Genomic DNA, 18,560 nt, shown 5'->3' with positions numbered 1-18,560 from the left:
CACAACTAGACGGTACTGAACTATTCTAAGGTAACACTTCACTTTCTCCCGCTGCAAAACCACCAATCAAACAACTCAAATACCAAACAACCAAAGAAAGAGGAAAAGGCTAGCTCAGATTCATCGAGCTTATTTAATTCAACTATGTACAGATACATAACGATATCCGGAAGAGATAGAAATCATAAAATAGCATACTTGCACTTCTTCTATAGCAGCACGAAGCTCTGATGAGTTCTTAACAGGTAATACTAACCACAACACAAGCAACATGAGGAATATTGAGTGCAATATTTCTTTTGAGACAGACCTGTGCTTTATTTTTTCTATGTTAGTCATCCTGTGGTTTAGTTTGTTATAACGTCAAGCTCATAACATCCAGAATATGCAGATTCATTCTTGATCAACAGATAGCATCCAGAAACATTCAGACTATAAAGTTTGACAGTATTCAACCAAATTTAATCCAACTTCTTTCAGAGTTCAAATTCACCAACTTGTTTGTTAGAAAATGCAGGTTGCATCGCGGTTAAACCCTGAAAATCAAGACACATTTGAACATTAAATTGGGCATTGTAGAGAGTTCTGAAGCTGCAATAAATGCATAAACATTCGAGGTTATATGTCCATATACATACCGAGTAACCGACTAAAACACCTCAAAGGCTCAAACTGAAAATTGACAAAAACCCAACAAAGAAACCCAGAATGATCAATCAATAGTCACAGGCATAAAAGCAGGGGGACTTTGCTGCACACACAATGAATAGCCATTCACCAACATTGAAAAGTTATTAAATTAAGCCTCACCTGATCAAATTTACAGAAGAGTGATGGATATCCATTACGAATCGCCGCAAGGAACCTCGCCCAGACTGTGCGATAAGTTGAGAGAAGATGGGAAGAGAGACCGAGCGTCATTGCTCGCGAAAGAGACCATTTGATCAGCCCAAATGGAGAGATTTCCCTAGTTATTTTTGAAATCAGCCCAATTTGTCAATCCAAATCTCAGGGGTGAATTACTCAAATTCAAATACAAATCCAAATCCACACTCTCACATCCCTATATCCAAAAGAGTTTTTATTCTTCTGCTACTCCAGTTTTGAATTTGACAACAAGAGCTATGACTCTGGAAAGCTTGCAAGTTGTAGGGGAGGCTTTCTACTTTCAATCTCCTCCTCCATCAGATCAAATGAACGGTTCTGAATTTAAAGAACTAGACAAAACTCAACACACCCAATCAATTCACCCCTTCTCACCAACCCGACATCCTCCTCTACGTCTCCATCTCCTCCCCCTCCTATGCCATTTCTCAACCTCACAAACCCATTCCCTCCAATTCCACCAGCAAAAAGAAGCTCTGCTAGCAAATCCTCCTGGGCCCGGCACCATGTTGTAATTTTATAGGTTAGTACTTGGTAGTGGGATTTGGGACGTCGCTTTTGATGGGTAGTAGCAAAACTATGAGTGTAAACTGGGATTTTGGAGGAGACAGATTGGGGGAGGGGATTTTCTTGTGTTCATTGGAAGAGCAATTTTGATTTTCCTTGCCGTGATAAGAACAACATTCGATACAAGGGGGCAACAATGTTTCTCCGTTTGAATGTCTTGTCTATATTGATTCGAATTGGAGGGAGTGGGTTTATGAGACTGGAGGAAGTAGAGGAGAGAACGGCGCGCGGAGATGGAGACGAAGAGGAGGTCAGGTGGGGTGATTGAGTGTGTTGTGTTTTGTTTTGTTCTTTAAATTGAGAACCGTTCATTTGATCCGATGGAGGAGGATGAAAGTCATCACCGAATCCTCTGCATTTTCTGTAACAAAATCCAACCTATGATGCACCACTATGGGTATGAGATATGGATACGGGTACGACATGATACGGGGACACGTTTTTTCTAGTATATAGTATTTTTGATACGTTTTATAAAATATAATTTAATATATACATATATAATAAATTCTAAAATTTGATTAAAACAAGCAATTAGAAATTTATAACACTTAAATTCCATCAATTTTACAATAAACATAACTACATAAGTCTATTAATTAACTAGTTAATAAGTTCAAGCAAAATAAAAAATAAGAAGTAGTAACCATGATATATAGAATGTGATGTCTTCCTCTCTTCAATCATCTTCATCCTCATTGTCAAATATTACACCCTCCAAGTCTAGTTCATCAAGGGAGAGGTTTGCAATCTCAAACATACCACCATTCACATTAACCATTGTATCATAATCATCTCCTCCAATATCCCACATATCCACATTTTTGTAGTGGAGTTCTTCTTGAAAGGAGCCTAAGATTGTTATGAACAAAAACCAAGTCTTCGGCTCTTTGAGGTGTAACACTATTCCTTCTCAATGAGTGTATAAACTTGTAGGTGCTCCAATTCCTCTCACAACATGAAGAGGAGCAAGGTTGCCTTAGTAATTTTAAGGCTAGCTTTTGGATTTTTGGTGTGGTAGAACCATGAACAATCCACCATTTTATAAGGTCCATCTTACCTCTATCATTCATGGAATCACTACTTGCAAACTCATCCAAGCATGCCGAAAAAGAGGCAAACTCCTCATTAACCATCCTCCTCTCATCTTCATTAGAAAAGTACTTCTTGAGACATTATTTTCTCTCTTTTGCAATCTCAATATCTTGATGTGGAGGAATACGATTAGAAGCTCCACTAAGATATTCCACACTATAATATCTATAAATTTCATATAAATCACAACACACAATTAACATTTGAAAGTTGTAATTGGAAATGTAAAACTAAAACTCAAATATATAATTCAAATGTACCTTGGGTTCAATGAGTGTGCCATACAATGAAGAGGTGTGGAGCTCTTGGTCCATCTTGCAAACAAAATGGAATACACCACATTGTAAAATGGAGACTCCTCTTCATATTCCTTGCATTCTTTCATATAGATAGCCACCTTCACTTCTTCAATCGTGGTATCCCACCACTCATCCGTGTCACATCTTCTAAGCATCGCATATATAGATAATGTAAAGGAAAGGATATAGTCAATTTTCCTCTACCATTCATTACTTATAATGTAATCACTCATCGCCGTTGCTTTTCCCACATCATCATCCTTATAATTATCCCATTCATCACTAATCACCATGCGTTGTAGATTTTGCTTAATCTTCTTAAACCTCTTAAGCATTACAACAACGGATGCAAAACGTGTCTCGGCAACCGATAACATCTTCAATGGAGAATGTTGATTGAACATAGCCAACCTCATACCATGGTTCATGATGAAATTCTTTACAAAATACACATCATCGGCAATTTGACTAATCCAATTACATTCATCATAAGTTTCCCTATTAGACACAATTGAGCTAGGTGTGCATATGTTCTTTAAAGCAAGGTTAAGTGTATGCACCACACATGTAGTCCAAAATATATGTGGGAATCTAGCATTAATAATAGCTCCTGCAGCCTTACAATTTCTTGCATTATCAGTGATTACTTGGACTACATGTTGTGAACCGATCTCCAAGATAGTATCAATGAGCAAGTCTGAAATGAATTGCTTGTCTTTGGATTCTGCTTCACAATTTTCAGCCCTCAAGAACATATGTCCACTCTCACAAGCTGCCATGACATTAATAAGTGGTCTTCTTTGAGTGTCGGACCACCCATCACTACACACACTAACCCCCTTTGCCTTCCATGTGAGCTTAATCGATTCTAACAACCTCTCAATGTGGTTTCTTTCTTTCTCTAGAAGAGTTGTCCGCAATACATTGTAACCGATTGGATGGTAACCGGTAATTGGACAAGCACATGCCCGGTTGAATGCACCGATGTAGTGAGGATTCTTGGCGAGATTAAAAGACAAGCCACCGGTATAAAACATCCTTGCTATTTCACCATCTAATTGCTCTCTAGCACCATTATCGAACGCTTTTTCAAGCGGTCCACTCACTCCCTTCCTCTTCTTAGAAGTGTCTACCACTATATCATCAAGCAAATCTAGCCCAACTCTAAATGTACTTCCACACGAAGAACCTTCCTTGCTTGATGAAGGGAGAGGAACTAATTTAGGTCTGGCCATTTTCTTACTTAACTCATGTGATTCCATCAAAGTCGTAAGCTCCATATGCTTAGCATCACTGATCTTTTGACATATTCTAATCTCTTTGCCACTTATCTTAAGAAGATGTTGTTTCACTCTATAATGTGACCCATGGAACTTTATCCCACAAAAACTACACTTCCACTCACAATTCTCACCTTGTCCCTTCTTAGCTTCACTGATAATTGTTACATATCGCCACAAGGGAGAACCCTTGTTATTATCTCCAACACCACCTTCATCCTCACCCGCAGGTGAGTTAGCAGATGATGGACCACTCATTATGTATTCAATTGAATATATGAATCACTCATTTTGTATTGAACTATTAATTATATAATGAAAAATACGTATGAAGTTAGCACATTAATTTCAGATGTTTACTTATGTCCCTTTTCACAAATGTTTTTTTGAAGACCAACTATATTGTGCAGACCTTGATATTCTATGATAACCCACTATAAAATCATTGCAAGAAGTCAAGAACCAACTCCCTAATTGATATACTAATATGCTCAAGATGGATACACTAATATGCTACACTAATTAGTAATTAAAGGCTGGTGTATGGCTTGGAGAAACTTTTGTAAAACATTAAGCTTTCCTTAATCTTGATGTGTACCTTAACCTCCTATATGCCCCCATACAAAATTACAAGGTTCCCAAATGAAAAGTTTAACGGGAGATGGTTTTTTGAATTAGCAGCAGAGAGAAAAGAAAGAATATTTTGTACTAACTTCCTATTGATGTAAAGTATTCCATTATTTAATCATGTATGAATGTATGACCAGTGAACTGTTAAATGAACTGTTATGATCTTCGGTTATATACTAAGGATGTTGGATGATATCTTAAGTCCATTCCAGACAACAAGTTCTCATTCGACACTATACAGTGCCACCAAACCATAGGCCAAACAGAACAGATCAGACCTTTTGGCAACCTTTAAGATAAATTTCATTAGCTTCATTCTTAGGAGCAAGACAAACAAGGATATCCCACATAAGTAAATCCAAACCTAGTTTATCCAATTTTTGGCATCACTTATATAGAAACGTATTTGTCTTATGTAAAATAAACTCGCAATCATGTGAACTACTTGAAAAACTTGGGAAAAATGACACACTTAAGCTTTATGTAGAGTTGTTGACAGTAGTTCACATTCTATTTGTTTTAGACTTGTAGCTTATACATATAATACAGAGGATTGGATTTCAAAGGCTGAGAGTAATACCCGAATACTTGTCAGATGATTCAATGGGGTGAAGCCAAATTGGTATACGAGCACTAGACCGCAAAGCTCAAACAAATTCCGATATGTTAAACATGAACATAACAATAAGTAAGAATCATTTTCCAGTAACAAACAAGTTATAATCTGTCCTTCATGTACATAACAAACAAGTAAGAGTTGAACCTTTTTCCAGAGAGAGAGAGAGAGAGAGAGAGAGAGAGAGAGAGAGAGAGAGAGAGAGAGAGAGAGAGAGAGTATGAGGTTCAATTGAAGGGGAAGGGAATTCTTTACATGGAATTCTTTACGGGGTGAAGTGACTGAAGTCTTGGACTCTTGGTATCAAATCTCTCTCTTCAAAACAATGAAACGGCTGAAAGGTCAAGGAAGTAGAAGAGAGATAGGTTTTATCAACCTTTAAATGACAATTTTAACTTTGAACGTACTAAATCGTATCCAATGAGTTGACTATGCAGTACATAGTTGGGATATGTTTTTTCATCAATGGATACGTGTATATGGCGTATCCAGACCGTACATGTATCCGGTACGAGTACAATACAGACATACCTATATTTTGCCGTATCCATGTTTTATAGGATCCAACAAGGTCTGTACTCTGTAACCTCGAAAATGTCCTCTTTGCTCCTGTGTCACTTTTTCAACATCATGTTTGTTGCAATCCTTCCAATTCCACATCTGCTAAGAATTAGTCAAGTTTACTTTCTCAAAAAAAAAAAAACAGAGAGAATTAGTCAAGTTTTCTACTAGCTCCTTAAATTACCAAGTGAAATTTTGATCGCTCATTGTGGGTGCGTTCTGGTTGTTTTCCGAAACTCAACACGGATACCTCGACTTTCCTCAACACAATATATTGGAGATACCAGATGTGTTAAACTGCAGAAGTTGCATCGCTAAGAGCAAGACTCATAGCTAGCTGCCATGTTTCACAACTTCTAGAATCCAGAACCTATGGCATTAATGAAACCGCTTTTCAAGAGTAATTTGAAGTTGATGAAGGCTCTGCTAGGGTTTACCTTTTCTAGGGTTTTCCCGTGCTAGAATCTTTCCAAATTACTGCGTTCTTCTCTGTAGATCATGGCTGACAAGATCCCGATCTGTCCCTGGTCTTTCTTGAATGTTGAGACGACCTCGTCGTCTCCATTGTTTGTCTCCGTGGCTACAAAGCCTGTGGTTTCCCTGGCTAATCTCCTATCACCTGTAATACAAGGTGGCAGGACAACAATAACAATCTCTGAGGATGGATATCAATCTGGTTTAAATAAGTGCAAGCATATGCTTTTGGCGCGCCTTCATCTAGCTTCAGGAGATAGGTCTTATTCTTCTATGGATTTGCTTAGAAAGCTTGCCCTGGTTTGGGGTAATATTGGACACTGGAGTATTATTCCAATGGGTAGAGGGTTTTTCACCTTCAATTTTACTTCTGATGTAGCGGTCTCTTTGGTCTGGTTGCATGGACCTATATCACTAACGCCGGGAATCGTTTGTTTCATGAGATGGTCTAAAAAACATTTCCCCTACCAATCACAGAAACACAAACACACAAATGTGGGTGCGATTATGGGATTTGGGGCTTCAATTTTGGGAACCTGTTACTCTTTATGAGATTGCAAGTGGTATTGGTGTTCCAGTCAAAATAGATCAGAATACTTTAGAGAAAACGATCTGACTCTATGCTAGAGTTTTGGTGGATGTGGACTTGTCTTCTGTTCCACCATATGAATTGGTGGTGCGAAGGAAGAATGGGGAGGATGTGCAGATTGAGATTGAATATGAGCATTTACCGAAGTTCTGCTCTCAGTGTGCCAACGTGAGACATGGTGTTACTGTTTGTAAACAAGTTCAAAAGCCTATTGCTCATGATATTATGGAGCATAAAGGTCGCTCACAGAAGCCTCGACATCGTCGTAGGAAAGTTTATGTTCAGAAGCCTAAGGAAAATTTGGAAGACGGGAAGCATGCAATTGTTGATTCTTCACCCAACGCTATGGAGAATTCTCCTCCTATTCAAAATGGCGTGGTTGATGTTATTGTGGATAACTTTGTTTTAACTTCGGATGTCATCAAAGATAATGTGTTGCAAGGGACTACGCTTGCAATCTGTAGTGATCGAGGCATCAACCCAACAACTTGTCCAGGTAATGTTAAAGTTAATATTTCCATGAGTAATAGCTTTGCGGTTCTTGCTCTCATACAGCAAGAGGAGAACATTCTTGCACATGAACAAAGAACCGAATACATTGGCACTTTGATTGGTACTATTAATAAAGATTCTGCCATGGTAGATTCAAGTGTACCTCTAACCAAATTCAGTTGGGGTGATTTTGAAAATGAAACCCCCAAAGTCTTAAACCGTTGGTCATCATGTTGTGACTGAGAAGATTAGTCTTTTGAGTTCCTGGTTTGATGAAGATGAAAATCTAGATGTTGAGAATCTTCTTAAATCTCTCCTGAAATCTCAAAAGAAAAAACAGAAGATCAAAAAGGATTCACGAGACTAGGGGTGTGCACGGTGTGGTGCGGTGTTGGTTAGAGATAAAACTAAATCCAATCAGCTTTGTCACATTCCAGAAATGAATGTTTCCGGGATGTAGCCAGTATAGTTGAATTAAAAAGGAGATTTGCAAGTAAACTAAATAATTTAATATTTATTTATGAGAGGTACACATTGTTTTGATTTCAGATACCGTTACTCATAAGTAACTATTAGATTCGTATTCAGTTCACTCGAGCGGGTGAACCGTGGTACATGTCAGGAGGGATTAAATATATAGTTATCTATATATAATATTTACCTATATTGTATATCGGTGATTCCGTTGTCTTGATGTCCAACACCGAATGTATTTTATCTATAGTGATTCTATCATCCTGATATCCTGCATTATGCTTTGTTATCAATGATTATGTCATCTGGATATTTGACACTGTGTCCTATTTAGTATTGGTGATCTCATTGTTCTGATGTCCGACACCATACTGTATTATCGGTAATTTCGTCTTCCTGATATCCGGCACCGTGTTTTATTTAGTATTGGTGATCGCGTTGTCCTGATGTTTGGCACCATACTGTATTATCAGTGATCCTGTCGTCTTGATATCCGGCACCGACTGTTTATTTACAGTGATTTTGTTATCCTGATATCAAGGTTCTAAAAAATGCTAGGCGTTAATTAGACGGATAGCTAAAAAACCAGCGCCTAAATGATTAATCGGCCCAAAATCGCGGCGACCAAGGGTCTCCGGACGCCTAGGCGGCGATTTTTAGAACATTGCCTGATATATGGCACCGTATATTCAATCGTGAATGGTACCATGGTCCTGATTTCTAGTACCGTGACTCATGAATAGGACGCTTGGTTCACCTAAAAGGTATCGGCCCTAAACGGGTTAGCGAGGACGAGTGCTCACCCCCTGTTTTGCAGGTATCTAGTGGCGTTACTGACAACTAAAGTTATGAGATAGAAATGTAATGGTGACACCAATTCTAAACCTCGAAATATACTTCACAAATAAAAGAAAGACAACTAAATGTGAAGAAAGAACAACAGGCTCAAGTGTATCTACTCTGAGTAATTCATCACAGACTCATAGCTCCAAAAATAACAAGTGAACCTAGAAGATAACTATTGTAGAGGTGACTGTCGTCTTCGCTTGCCTAGTAAGGGTCAGCCCGCCCATGAGTTTGAAAAAGAGTAAGGATAAACAATCATTCTCAATCCGAGAGTTATAAACCACTTGATTTGATCATTTTCCTAGTTTAACCAGGAAAGTCAACCTTCGACATTACATTGACCAAGTCTTTCTTGGGTTGACCATGAATTGACTAAGTTGACCGACTTCGACCAATATTGAACTAATTCTCGAATGACTCGAAAATAGTCTAACTTTAATTATCAAACGATATTAAGCATGTTTTAGACTTAAAGATACTCTGAATCGTACCAATGACTTTATTATATTACCGACATAGTATTAAGATAAATGAGTTCTCTATCAAACCAGGTGAGAATTGAAACTGACATTAGTTGTAACTAAACGTTACGTTCATTCGTGAGCATTTTAAAATAAATTAGGTTTTCACAAAGTTACCTTAGGTAAGAATAAAATGTTAAAATTATTTAGTAAATAGTAAAAAGGTAACTTATGATAAACCGTAAAATAGTAAAAGTGAAATAGTAACAGAACTTCACTGTCAATGGCAAAAGAGTAATTCTCATGGGCTGTAAAAAACTGTAAATGGTAAAAACCCATGGAATTCACCCTTATCTCTCAGATTAAATCCCATCACCAAAAGCGGTTCCAAATTGTCCTCAATAACATGCAGTAGCTAAAACAAGTTCCCAACAGCACAAACACAATCGTAATCCAGAAATTAAAAGAAGAAGGCCTACTACCTTGGTGCACTTCCAGAAAACACAGAACTGCAGCATTGCACTCCTTGATCTCCAACCGAGCTGTTGCAGTCCATATCACAGATGTTGTTACTCCAAAGTCTCCGTTTTAATCTTGCCAAAGTTGCTACAACGCCAAGGAATGAAATGAGGTGTTGGGGAATTGGGAATTGAGCTCAGAATCAAAGAACAAGACTGAGGATTGGGGCACTAAGCTTACCAGAAAGATGTGATAAGCTTGCCAATGCCCTTGGAATCGTCAGAAGGGCGAAAGTGGTGGTAGTGTGACGGCAGCTACAAAAACCCAGAAAAGGAGAAGTAGATTAATCCTTGAATCGGAGAAATTGAATATAGAATCAAGTTGGGTATCAAGATACAAGATTACTCACCAAAAAGAGGATTGGAAAGTCGATCGGAGTTGAAGAAATCGCCAGAATCATTGAAGTTCGGTGGTCTGCTTCCTTCCCCGATTAACCCTAAAACATGGCCAAGTAGAAGGTTTTCTGATATAGATGTGTAGCAAAAAGTGAGGAAAAACCGACAGTGTGGTTGCATGCCTTGGACTCGCCTTAACAGCGGCAGCTCGAGGAGGAGAAGATGGTGGCAGTGCTCTACCTCGGTGAGAAGGAGGAGGAAGAAAGAGAAGTGGGTTTTTAAGAAAAGGAAAATGGGCTCGGGTCTTGGGCCCGAATCAAGGATTTTCTTTGGACTGAGCTCTTTTGAAAGCCCGAAAACATATACCCAAACTTGAAACTCTATTTTCAGAAAACATTTTAGACAATGTAAAATTTTAAAAATTTGTAAACACAAAACCGAGCTTCATAAAAATATTTCGAGAACACTTTTACTCTCGTGGCAACATGTAGTTTAATAACGGTTTAAATGGTTTGGCGATTTTACAAACCAAATCTATTTTCTGGTTTAGTCAAACCGTTTATCCAAATAAACCACATTATGATGCGGTTTTGGATAAACCACTTGTTTCCACATATGAAATTAAAATAAACAAAATCATCAAGTCTCCCAATATTATTACAAATGAAAATACTAATCAAACTTTAAAAGCACAAATCTCCGAATTATACTAAAAACTAAACAATATAAAAAAAGAAAAAAATAAAGAGAGAAAGAAAGACAAATTTGTAGAAATAGATAGAAGTCAGAATAGAGATAAGGTTTTGTTAATATTACGGTATTGGTGTATTACCATATTACCTTATTAGGATTAAATAAATAAATAAATAATCATTTATTTTAAATCCGTTCGGTTTATATCCGGTTTGGGAAATGCATAATCCTAATATAGACAATGGTCTAAATAACGATTATCGGCATCGTATCGGTTTTGTAAAATAAGGATATATCGAGATATATCAGATTTATCGAATTTGCTAATTTTTAATTAAATTTGATATATTTATAAACATATACTTCAAAATATACTAAATAAATTTGAGAAATTAAAACTTATACTTAAAAATGTACCAAATAAACTTAAGAAAAGAAAAACATTTGATTTTTTTACAATGAAAATACATAAATAAAAATTGACTAAGTATTAACTACTAAAAACAGGTGCTTGAAAGATAGATTGAGATGATCATGTATCATAAACTCCGTCATCATCGGATTCAAACTCAAACTCATCAATTCCGTTATCTTCATCATCATCTCCATTATCTTCATCATTATCTTCCGAGACAAAATCATCTTCATAAAACTCTCTTACCTCTCGGATTTCACTCAAGGGTGGTATTTCACTACCCACTTCGGATACTTCTTCATGTCTTTCCATATCTTCAATGACATTACCTTCAACAAGCCATTCTTGTGCTTCTTTAGCTTCTTTGGCATGTAGCACCTCTTTTCTCTCTTTACAATTCACACACAAATTCATGATACTTTTTCATTTCCCATCACTCTAAGAATCCATCATGATTGAGCAACCAATCTTAGCCCACTCATCTTCTTGTCTCTTAAGTGTATTCTTTGTCCTCTCTACTTCCTTTTTCAACAGTGATTCTCTTAATTCATATTGGCTTAGAGGTTTGTAGCCTGGGCCATATTGTTCAACCGCTTCTACAAATCTTCTAAAACTATCATTATCAAGAGCATGGAAAGGAATATCACTCTCATACACTCATCGTGTCAAATATCCATGCACATCTTGTGTTCTTTCCTTAGCAAATGCATCATTGATAACTTGTTGCTTATTTTTTTTGTCTACATCGGTAGGATGAATAGAAGATGCAAATATATCCATAGGCTCTCTCATGTCTTTCCTTTTTTTTTGCTCCCGTGATTTGAACCACCTCCACCTCCTTATCATTGTCACCATCATCATCTTCTTCCTCTTCTTGTGATCTCAAGTGAATTCTTCCCTCACTCCTACATTATGTGCACTCAAAGCACTTTTCTTTTCCTTCCCTACCAAGAGAGTTTTTTTGCACTTGGCTTTGGCTTCATCATGTGCTTTCTTACATGGGGCAACATTACCCTTTATACCGGCTATGTGCTCCTTTAATCGAGTTATTCCACAAGTACTAACTTTCTTGTGACACAACAAGCAAGTAATCACACTCCTCTTAGTATGATCCTCACAAACCCCAACCAACATCATCTGAAGCTGGTCTCCATAATTCAGAATTTTCTTGTGATGGGGTAGTTGTCGTTGGAGTAGAACCGGATGGATTAGAAGCTCTAGAAGAACTAGTATCAACAGTTTGAGCCATCACAGGTTCACAAGCTCAAACCTATAAATGTAGTACATTTATACATTATGCAAATGTATTCAACTTTAGCAAAGCATAGAATAAGATATCATAGTGAACACCGCATAATCTACCTAACCTACCTAATCTGGCTGATTTTTGGATTTTTACTACCAACACCACCAGCAACTAAATAACAGAACAAAAAAATAACATAAATGCATTGGTTTCTACTACCAACACCACCAACAACTATATACTTTAAGCTAAGTGTTTCAATTTGATCATATATGAACATGATAAACTACAACTGCATGAATCAAATTAGCTGGTTAACAGTGTTTTTAAGACATTGTTTTGGGACTGGACCATATGAGTAGTATAGAAGCAGATGCTTAATTTAATTAAATATATATACTTCATTGGATTAATGGTAAACGAAAAGTTGTATCATCTGTGACTCTGTGAGGAAGCAAAACTAAAAGCCTAAGCTGCCAGATCACACTGTTTAAAAATACCTCACTAAAACACATGAAATCAATAGTGGCTCTTAATAGGTTTTAGAACATCAAACTTATTTAAAGCTCATTGAAGGTTTTTATGGGCCTCAGGATTTGCCCCTTTACTCTACAACAGTCATGAAATCATAGATTCATAGTATATAAGAGATTATTCAAAGTGACTGATTCCATTGACTACGATCACATGAAATTTACAGCAGTTGATTTGTTTTTTCAAAAAAATATCATCTACAAGTCCCAGTAGGCCATTACTTATTCACATCTTAACATCAATTAACAAATTCTATCACAAAACAGAAAATTCAACAAATTCAAACTACATAAACACTGATTCACATAACAAATTCAACATAAACACTTATTCAAACAACCAAGCTAGTACGGAAGAAAATACCTGAAATATCAACGGAGCTAGGCAACTGGACTGGGCAATGACACGATTGGAATTGGGTGACGGTGCGATGACGCGAAGGGAAGTAGGTGACGGTGCGACGGAGCTGGGTGACGTGAGGGGAACTGGCTGAATGGATTGAATCGGTCGATTATTGCTCTCCCAGTCTCTCTTATTTAATTCTTCTCAGATCGATAGGGTTTAGATGAATAGATTCATATCTAATCTTAAGGGGGAAGGCTGAAGGTGAAGGTCGACTGAAATTTGAAAAAAAATGCAAATTTGATAAAACAATGTAAATTTGGAAAAACAACACCATTAAAAATAAGTCACCAAAATATTGGGTCAAACCAAGTTTGATCTGATATATCGCGAGTTTACCCGATATATTGAGTTGACCGATATATTGAGGCGATATGGAATTTATCCTATCGGATTCTAAATATCAGCGATATATCCTGATATTTAGAACGCTGAATACAATCCATTTGTAAACAGTTTGGTATATTCATAAGGAAAAAACTTGCGTACAAACTAGTATGTACGAGTGCGTCCAAACTCTCATTTATTTGCACACTTTGAGAATATAAATACATGATTTTAACCGTTTAAAAGTTTAGTTTATTTCTAAAGATCATTTCTGTAAAAGATCAACATAAACAAAAATCGTCTTCATAATCGATTGCATCAAACAAATTGACGGTTGATCATGAGACTACTAACTTGCACCATAACCGTTCATAATAAACTAAACTTTTGAAAGGTTAAAATCATGTATTTATATTTTCAAAATGTGCAAATAAATGAGAATTTAAACGCACACGTACATACTAGTTTGTACTTGATCACTATCCGGTTTGAACCAATGCGGTACCACATTTCCAATAAGAAATGCACACTCCTACATGAGACCCTTACCCTGTCAGTAATCGTGCTCCTGTTGTGTGGATACAATTGGCTATAATGTTTCTTGCTTATGTTTTAGTAGCATAAATTTTCCTTTTGCCAAAGAAAAAATATGAAACCGCTTTTCAACTAAACTCCCGCATGGTCGTTTTCTCGTGTTCAACAGAGAGCACAAAGTCTTCGCAGATGCAATTGCAAAAGCTGGAAGTTGCAAAATGAATTATTCTAGCACCCTAATTAAGCAACAAAACAAACAAGGCACCCTTATGAAAAAGGCACTTCACAGTTAGTTCCAACTTCCACAGATACAGCACCATGGAAGGTTACTATTTTTATGATACAAGAAAAAAGGAAAGAATTAAGCAAACCATGAAATAAAATCTGACAAATTAACTGGAGTTCAAAAACCGAACCACCTCCATTAAGAAATTTGATTTTCTGATGCCAGTAAAAGTGAAAACCCACTACTCTGCTTAGTCAAAGCATACAAGTAAATAGATCATCAAAACAAAAGACGGTTAACCAGGTCTGCATATAGCAGAAGTAAAGACATAATACTCCATCATCTCTAACTTTCAGTCTGCTCCCTGAGCCTTCGGATGGTGCTCCTGACTGTCACGGCAGCCGCAGTACTGCATTTGTATGACCATATGGAATGTTAAAACACTAGTGGAAAAAAAACAATGACATAAATACAACCAATAATCGTAAAACACTTACTTGAGTGTGTAGGCACCACCAGCTTTCACTTTGCCGCAGTCTTTGCAACCCCAGATTCCAACAGCCTTTCTCTTCACCGCGTACTGCAATGGTCACTTTTATTGGTACTACATACAGAAAAGCTAACAACCCTTTCCTCTTCTCAATAGTTTTCATAAAACTGAATCAGATCCTTCACAAATAAAAGCAAGACAAGTAGAATAAATACCTTGCCACAAAATTCACAGAAGTACTTGCTGTGCTGACTGACCTCCATCTTCTTAATCTGCTTTCTCAGACTAGCACCATATCGGGTTCCTGGGAAGATGTAAAACAAGTACCACCAATTAGTCACCCACATACGCATACAAATAAGAACTTACAATGAGTATGGAATTAAATGGGGCCGGCCAATTAATGAGAGCAACACTTCTATCAAAGTGTAATCTCAACAAATAGCACTCAACATCTCTACTTATTTCCTCAGACTGCCAATGGGTTTCACAAGTGTTTCAGTAGCAGTATGGTTCTGAGACTTATATCAATACAAGGTCTCAACTCTCAAGAAAGGTACCCAACTCCTATTCACTACTGTCTCAAATTTCCAAATGGTGACTCGGATAAATTCTAAGCCTCAAATTTCCACAAGTTCGAAAATTTTAGTCAGGAAACACAAGTTGAATGGTTCACACTTAAAAATAGCAGGCACTTACCATACTTCCCGACAATGCCAGCCTTCTTGGTTCTCTTCGTCTGTATAAACATATCAGGAATCAAGTCATCAGAACCAACATCATACCAATGGTTTATAAAAACAAAAGCAAAAAAAAAAAAAAAAAACAGCTTTTCGATAAGCTGTTACTATCCATAGTACAGTTCAATTGAAATTTTCTTTTGAGCTTTCACACAAAATTTGAGCCGAGTAAAAAATTACATAACAATGAGAACATAACTAAATCCCTATACGAACAGTTGCATTTCTTAAAGAATTTCCTTAGCCCAATACTTATTTCGCAATCCCAATTTGAATTACATAAAACGAAAGAAACAAATCACAACAGCTATTTGAATGTACAACTATCAAAATCTAAACGAAGAAAACCAGATCTCTTTCGACGAGATTTGTAATTCAGAAACTAGAAAACTAAAGCAAGAGATGAATAGAGGAAACTTACCATGGTTTGGGTTTGGGGTTCGGAAGAGGAAGAGCGCTAAAACCCTAGATGTCTCCGTCTGAATTGAGAAGCCCTACCCTTCATACTTCGCTCCATTAGCTTTATATATTGGCTTCAACTGAGTGGGCCTTTTGAATTGGATCACTATCGTTTTCAGCGGCCCGTATTTGAAAATGACAAATTTCAGTGAATTTGCAACGGTCGGTAAATTGATCAGTAGTTCATTAGAGGGACTCGTAGGGATGGACATGAATTACTTGAATTATCATCCCGTTCTGAAAATTTATTGGGATGAGACGAGACATAAAACCTGTTACAAAAAGACCTCAAGGCAAATAAAATTTGGAGGTCCCTAGACAATTGACAAACAAGAAAAAATAATAATAAAAGGAATTATATTAAAATAGAAAAATATCATTGAAATATAATACGTCTTAGGAGCCCTGTGTTTGGGCTTAAAATAATACTCTGGTATTATCTAGACTACTTAGGCTTGTGAACCGGATATTTGGGGAAAGTATATCACAAAGCAAGATTACCTGCCGTATTGGAATAGATTTAGGGGAATGTCGCGGTATAGAATCAGAGTTGATTAAGGAAGATAAATCTAAATCAACTAGGAAGTTCTCAAGACTTGATTCGCAAGAAAGAACAAGTTGTGTTCTCTATATAAAGGGGTTGAATGCACAGAATAACACACGCAACGTCAAACAAACTATCGCGTAATTGCATAGTCAAAATCTCCCCACGGAGTAAAAGTCCGATTTGCTTTGGCAACCAAGTCTCCCATCGGAGCGGAGCTACCCAGATACACGCCTCACGCGGCATGTAGCAACAAGTCCGATTAACTTCGGCAATTACGTCGGGTCAGATATTTTGCTACCAATTACGTCATTCGAGGCGGTGAGCTCTTGCGTAGGGCAGAAGATGGTTTGTACCTGCGATGCATCTATGGAGCTGAGGCTAAGAGATGCTTGCGAGAGGTTCACTGTGGCAATTGTGGTTCTCACCAAGCTGGTCCAAAGATGCGGTGGCTCATTCGCCAATATGGTTTTTATTAGCCTACCATGCTAAAGGACTACATCAGCTTCGCGCAGGGTTGCATCGAATGTCAAATGCATGGGCCAGTCCAGCATGTGCCTGACGTTCCTCTGCAACCAATCATTAAACCTTGGCCGGGTCGCGGTTGGGCTATAGACTTTATTGGGGAGATTCATCCCAATTCTTCCTTACAGCACAAGCACATTCTACTGGCTACAGATTTCTTCACTAAATGGGTCGAGGCCATACCAGTCAAGACGACGTCTTCAGAGGTGATCACGGACTTCATCTTCAAATATATTATCACCATGTATGGTATTCCAGAATCTTTGGTTGCCGACAGGGGGGCAGGTTTCATGGCTGAGAAGACCTAGAAGTTCTTAGCTAGCTATGGGATAAAGTTTATGCATTCTAGCCCTTATTATGCCCAAGCGAATGGCCAGACAGAGGCTAGCAACCGCGTCATTATGTTTATACTCAAACGAATGTTGGATGCAAATCCGCGATCGTGGCACACAGAGTTGGATCACACAATATGGGCTTATAGAACTTCCAAACGTACTCCAACTAGTACTACACCCTATGCGTTGATGTATGGACATGATGCGGTCCTTCTTATGGAAATTAATGTTCAGTTGCTGAGGGTTCACGAGCAGCACCAGTTGATTGGGGAGGACTATGTTCAAGCTATGTTTCAAGAACATGAGGACTTGGATTTTCGCCAGATGGAAGCTCTCGACAGCCTTATTGCCGAAAAGAAAAAGATAGCACGGCTTTATGACAAACGCATGAGAGGAGCAGCTTTGGAGTTGGGGACTTAGTTTGGAAAGCCTATTTGCCTTATGGTGAACGAGTTGATGGTTACAGTAAATGGTCTGCTAAATGGGAATGTCCTTTTGTGATTGATCGAGTAATGGGAAAAGGCGCCTACTACCTTCGCGACACTGATGGGAATGTTCACAGAAATCCCATGAATGGTCGCCATCTTAAGAAGTACTTTCCTAGTGTTTGGGAGTATGAAGATCCACCGGCTTCGGTGCGAGCAACATAGCGGGTGTTCGGACTTAGTGTTTTCTTGGACTACATGCTTTCAACCAAGTAAACAGGGGGGCAACACCATGGATACTCAGAGCAATTGCGAATTCATGCATTTTTGCTCGGTCGCGAACGTTCCTATCAGTGAATTCGCGAGCCCGGAAATTTTTTTTTCGAAACTATCGAGTTTCTGAAACTTTTGGAGTTTCTTAATCATGCTCCGGCATTTTGTGTAACACATTGGACCAATATTTGTGGTCCATAATGGGTTGTAACTTTGGTTACGCAGAAATAAAACAATACAAGTGTTTTTATGAAACAAATTGTGTTTTA

The 18,560-nt window shown here is 37.7% G+C and overlaps 2 protein-coding genes across 3 annotated transcripts in view; both read right to left on the bottom strand.

The window, feature by feature from the left end:
• Positions 1–16,181, bottom strand: part of LOC126801642 (60S ribosomal protein L37a) — a 103,867-nt gene extending 87,686 nt beyond the window's left edge. The window contains exons 1-5 of one of the 2 annotated variants that reach the window (XM_050529064.1): positions 16,152–16,181; positions 15,690–15,729; positions 15,206–15,294; positions 14,998–15,080; positions 14,833–14,909 (exon numbers count right to left, since the gene is read on the bottom strand). In XM_050529064.1, coding sequence (XP_050385021.1) covers positions 14,846–14,909; positions 14,998–15,080; positions 15,206–15,294; positions 15,690–15,729; positions 16,152–16,154 — 279 coding nt within the window. In that variant the 5' untranslated portion in view covers positions 16,155–16,181 and the 3' untranslated portion in view covers positions 14,833–14,845. Of the gene's footprint in view, positions 1–14,671; positions 14,910–14,997; positions 15,081–15,205; positions 15,295–15,689; positions 15,730–16,151 lie in introns of those variants that run through there. The other variant, XM_050529063.1, reaches the window with a different exon arrangement.
• On the bottom strand, positions 3,047–4,384 carry LOC126803554 (uncharacterized). The gene has a single exon (XM_050531341.1). The coding sequence runs from the start codon at positions 4,382–4,384 to the stop codon at positions 3,047–3,049; it is 1,338 nt and encodes a 445-aa protein (XP_050387298.1).
• Positions 16,182–18,560: the final 2,379 nt, after the last annotated feature.

This window comes from Argentina anserina, chromosome 7 (genome assembly GCF_933775445.1).
Source record: "Argentina anserina chromosome 7, drPotAnse1.1, whole genome shotgun sequence".
NCBI classification, from domain to species: domain Eukaryota; kingdom Viridiplantae; phylum Streptophyta; class Magnoliopsida; order Rosales; family Rosaceae; genus Argentina; species Argentina anserina.
Note: the sequence above shows the minus strand (reverse complement) of the source record. Positions and strands in the feature narration are given on the sequence as shown.

What these genes read in the sequence shown, in the direction of transcription:
- LOC126803554 (XM_050531341.1), bottom strand. Translation starts at nt 4,384, where the DNA reads ATGAGTGGTCCATCATCTGCTAACTCACCTGCGGGTGAGGATGAAGGT.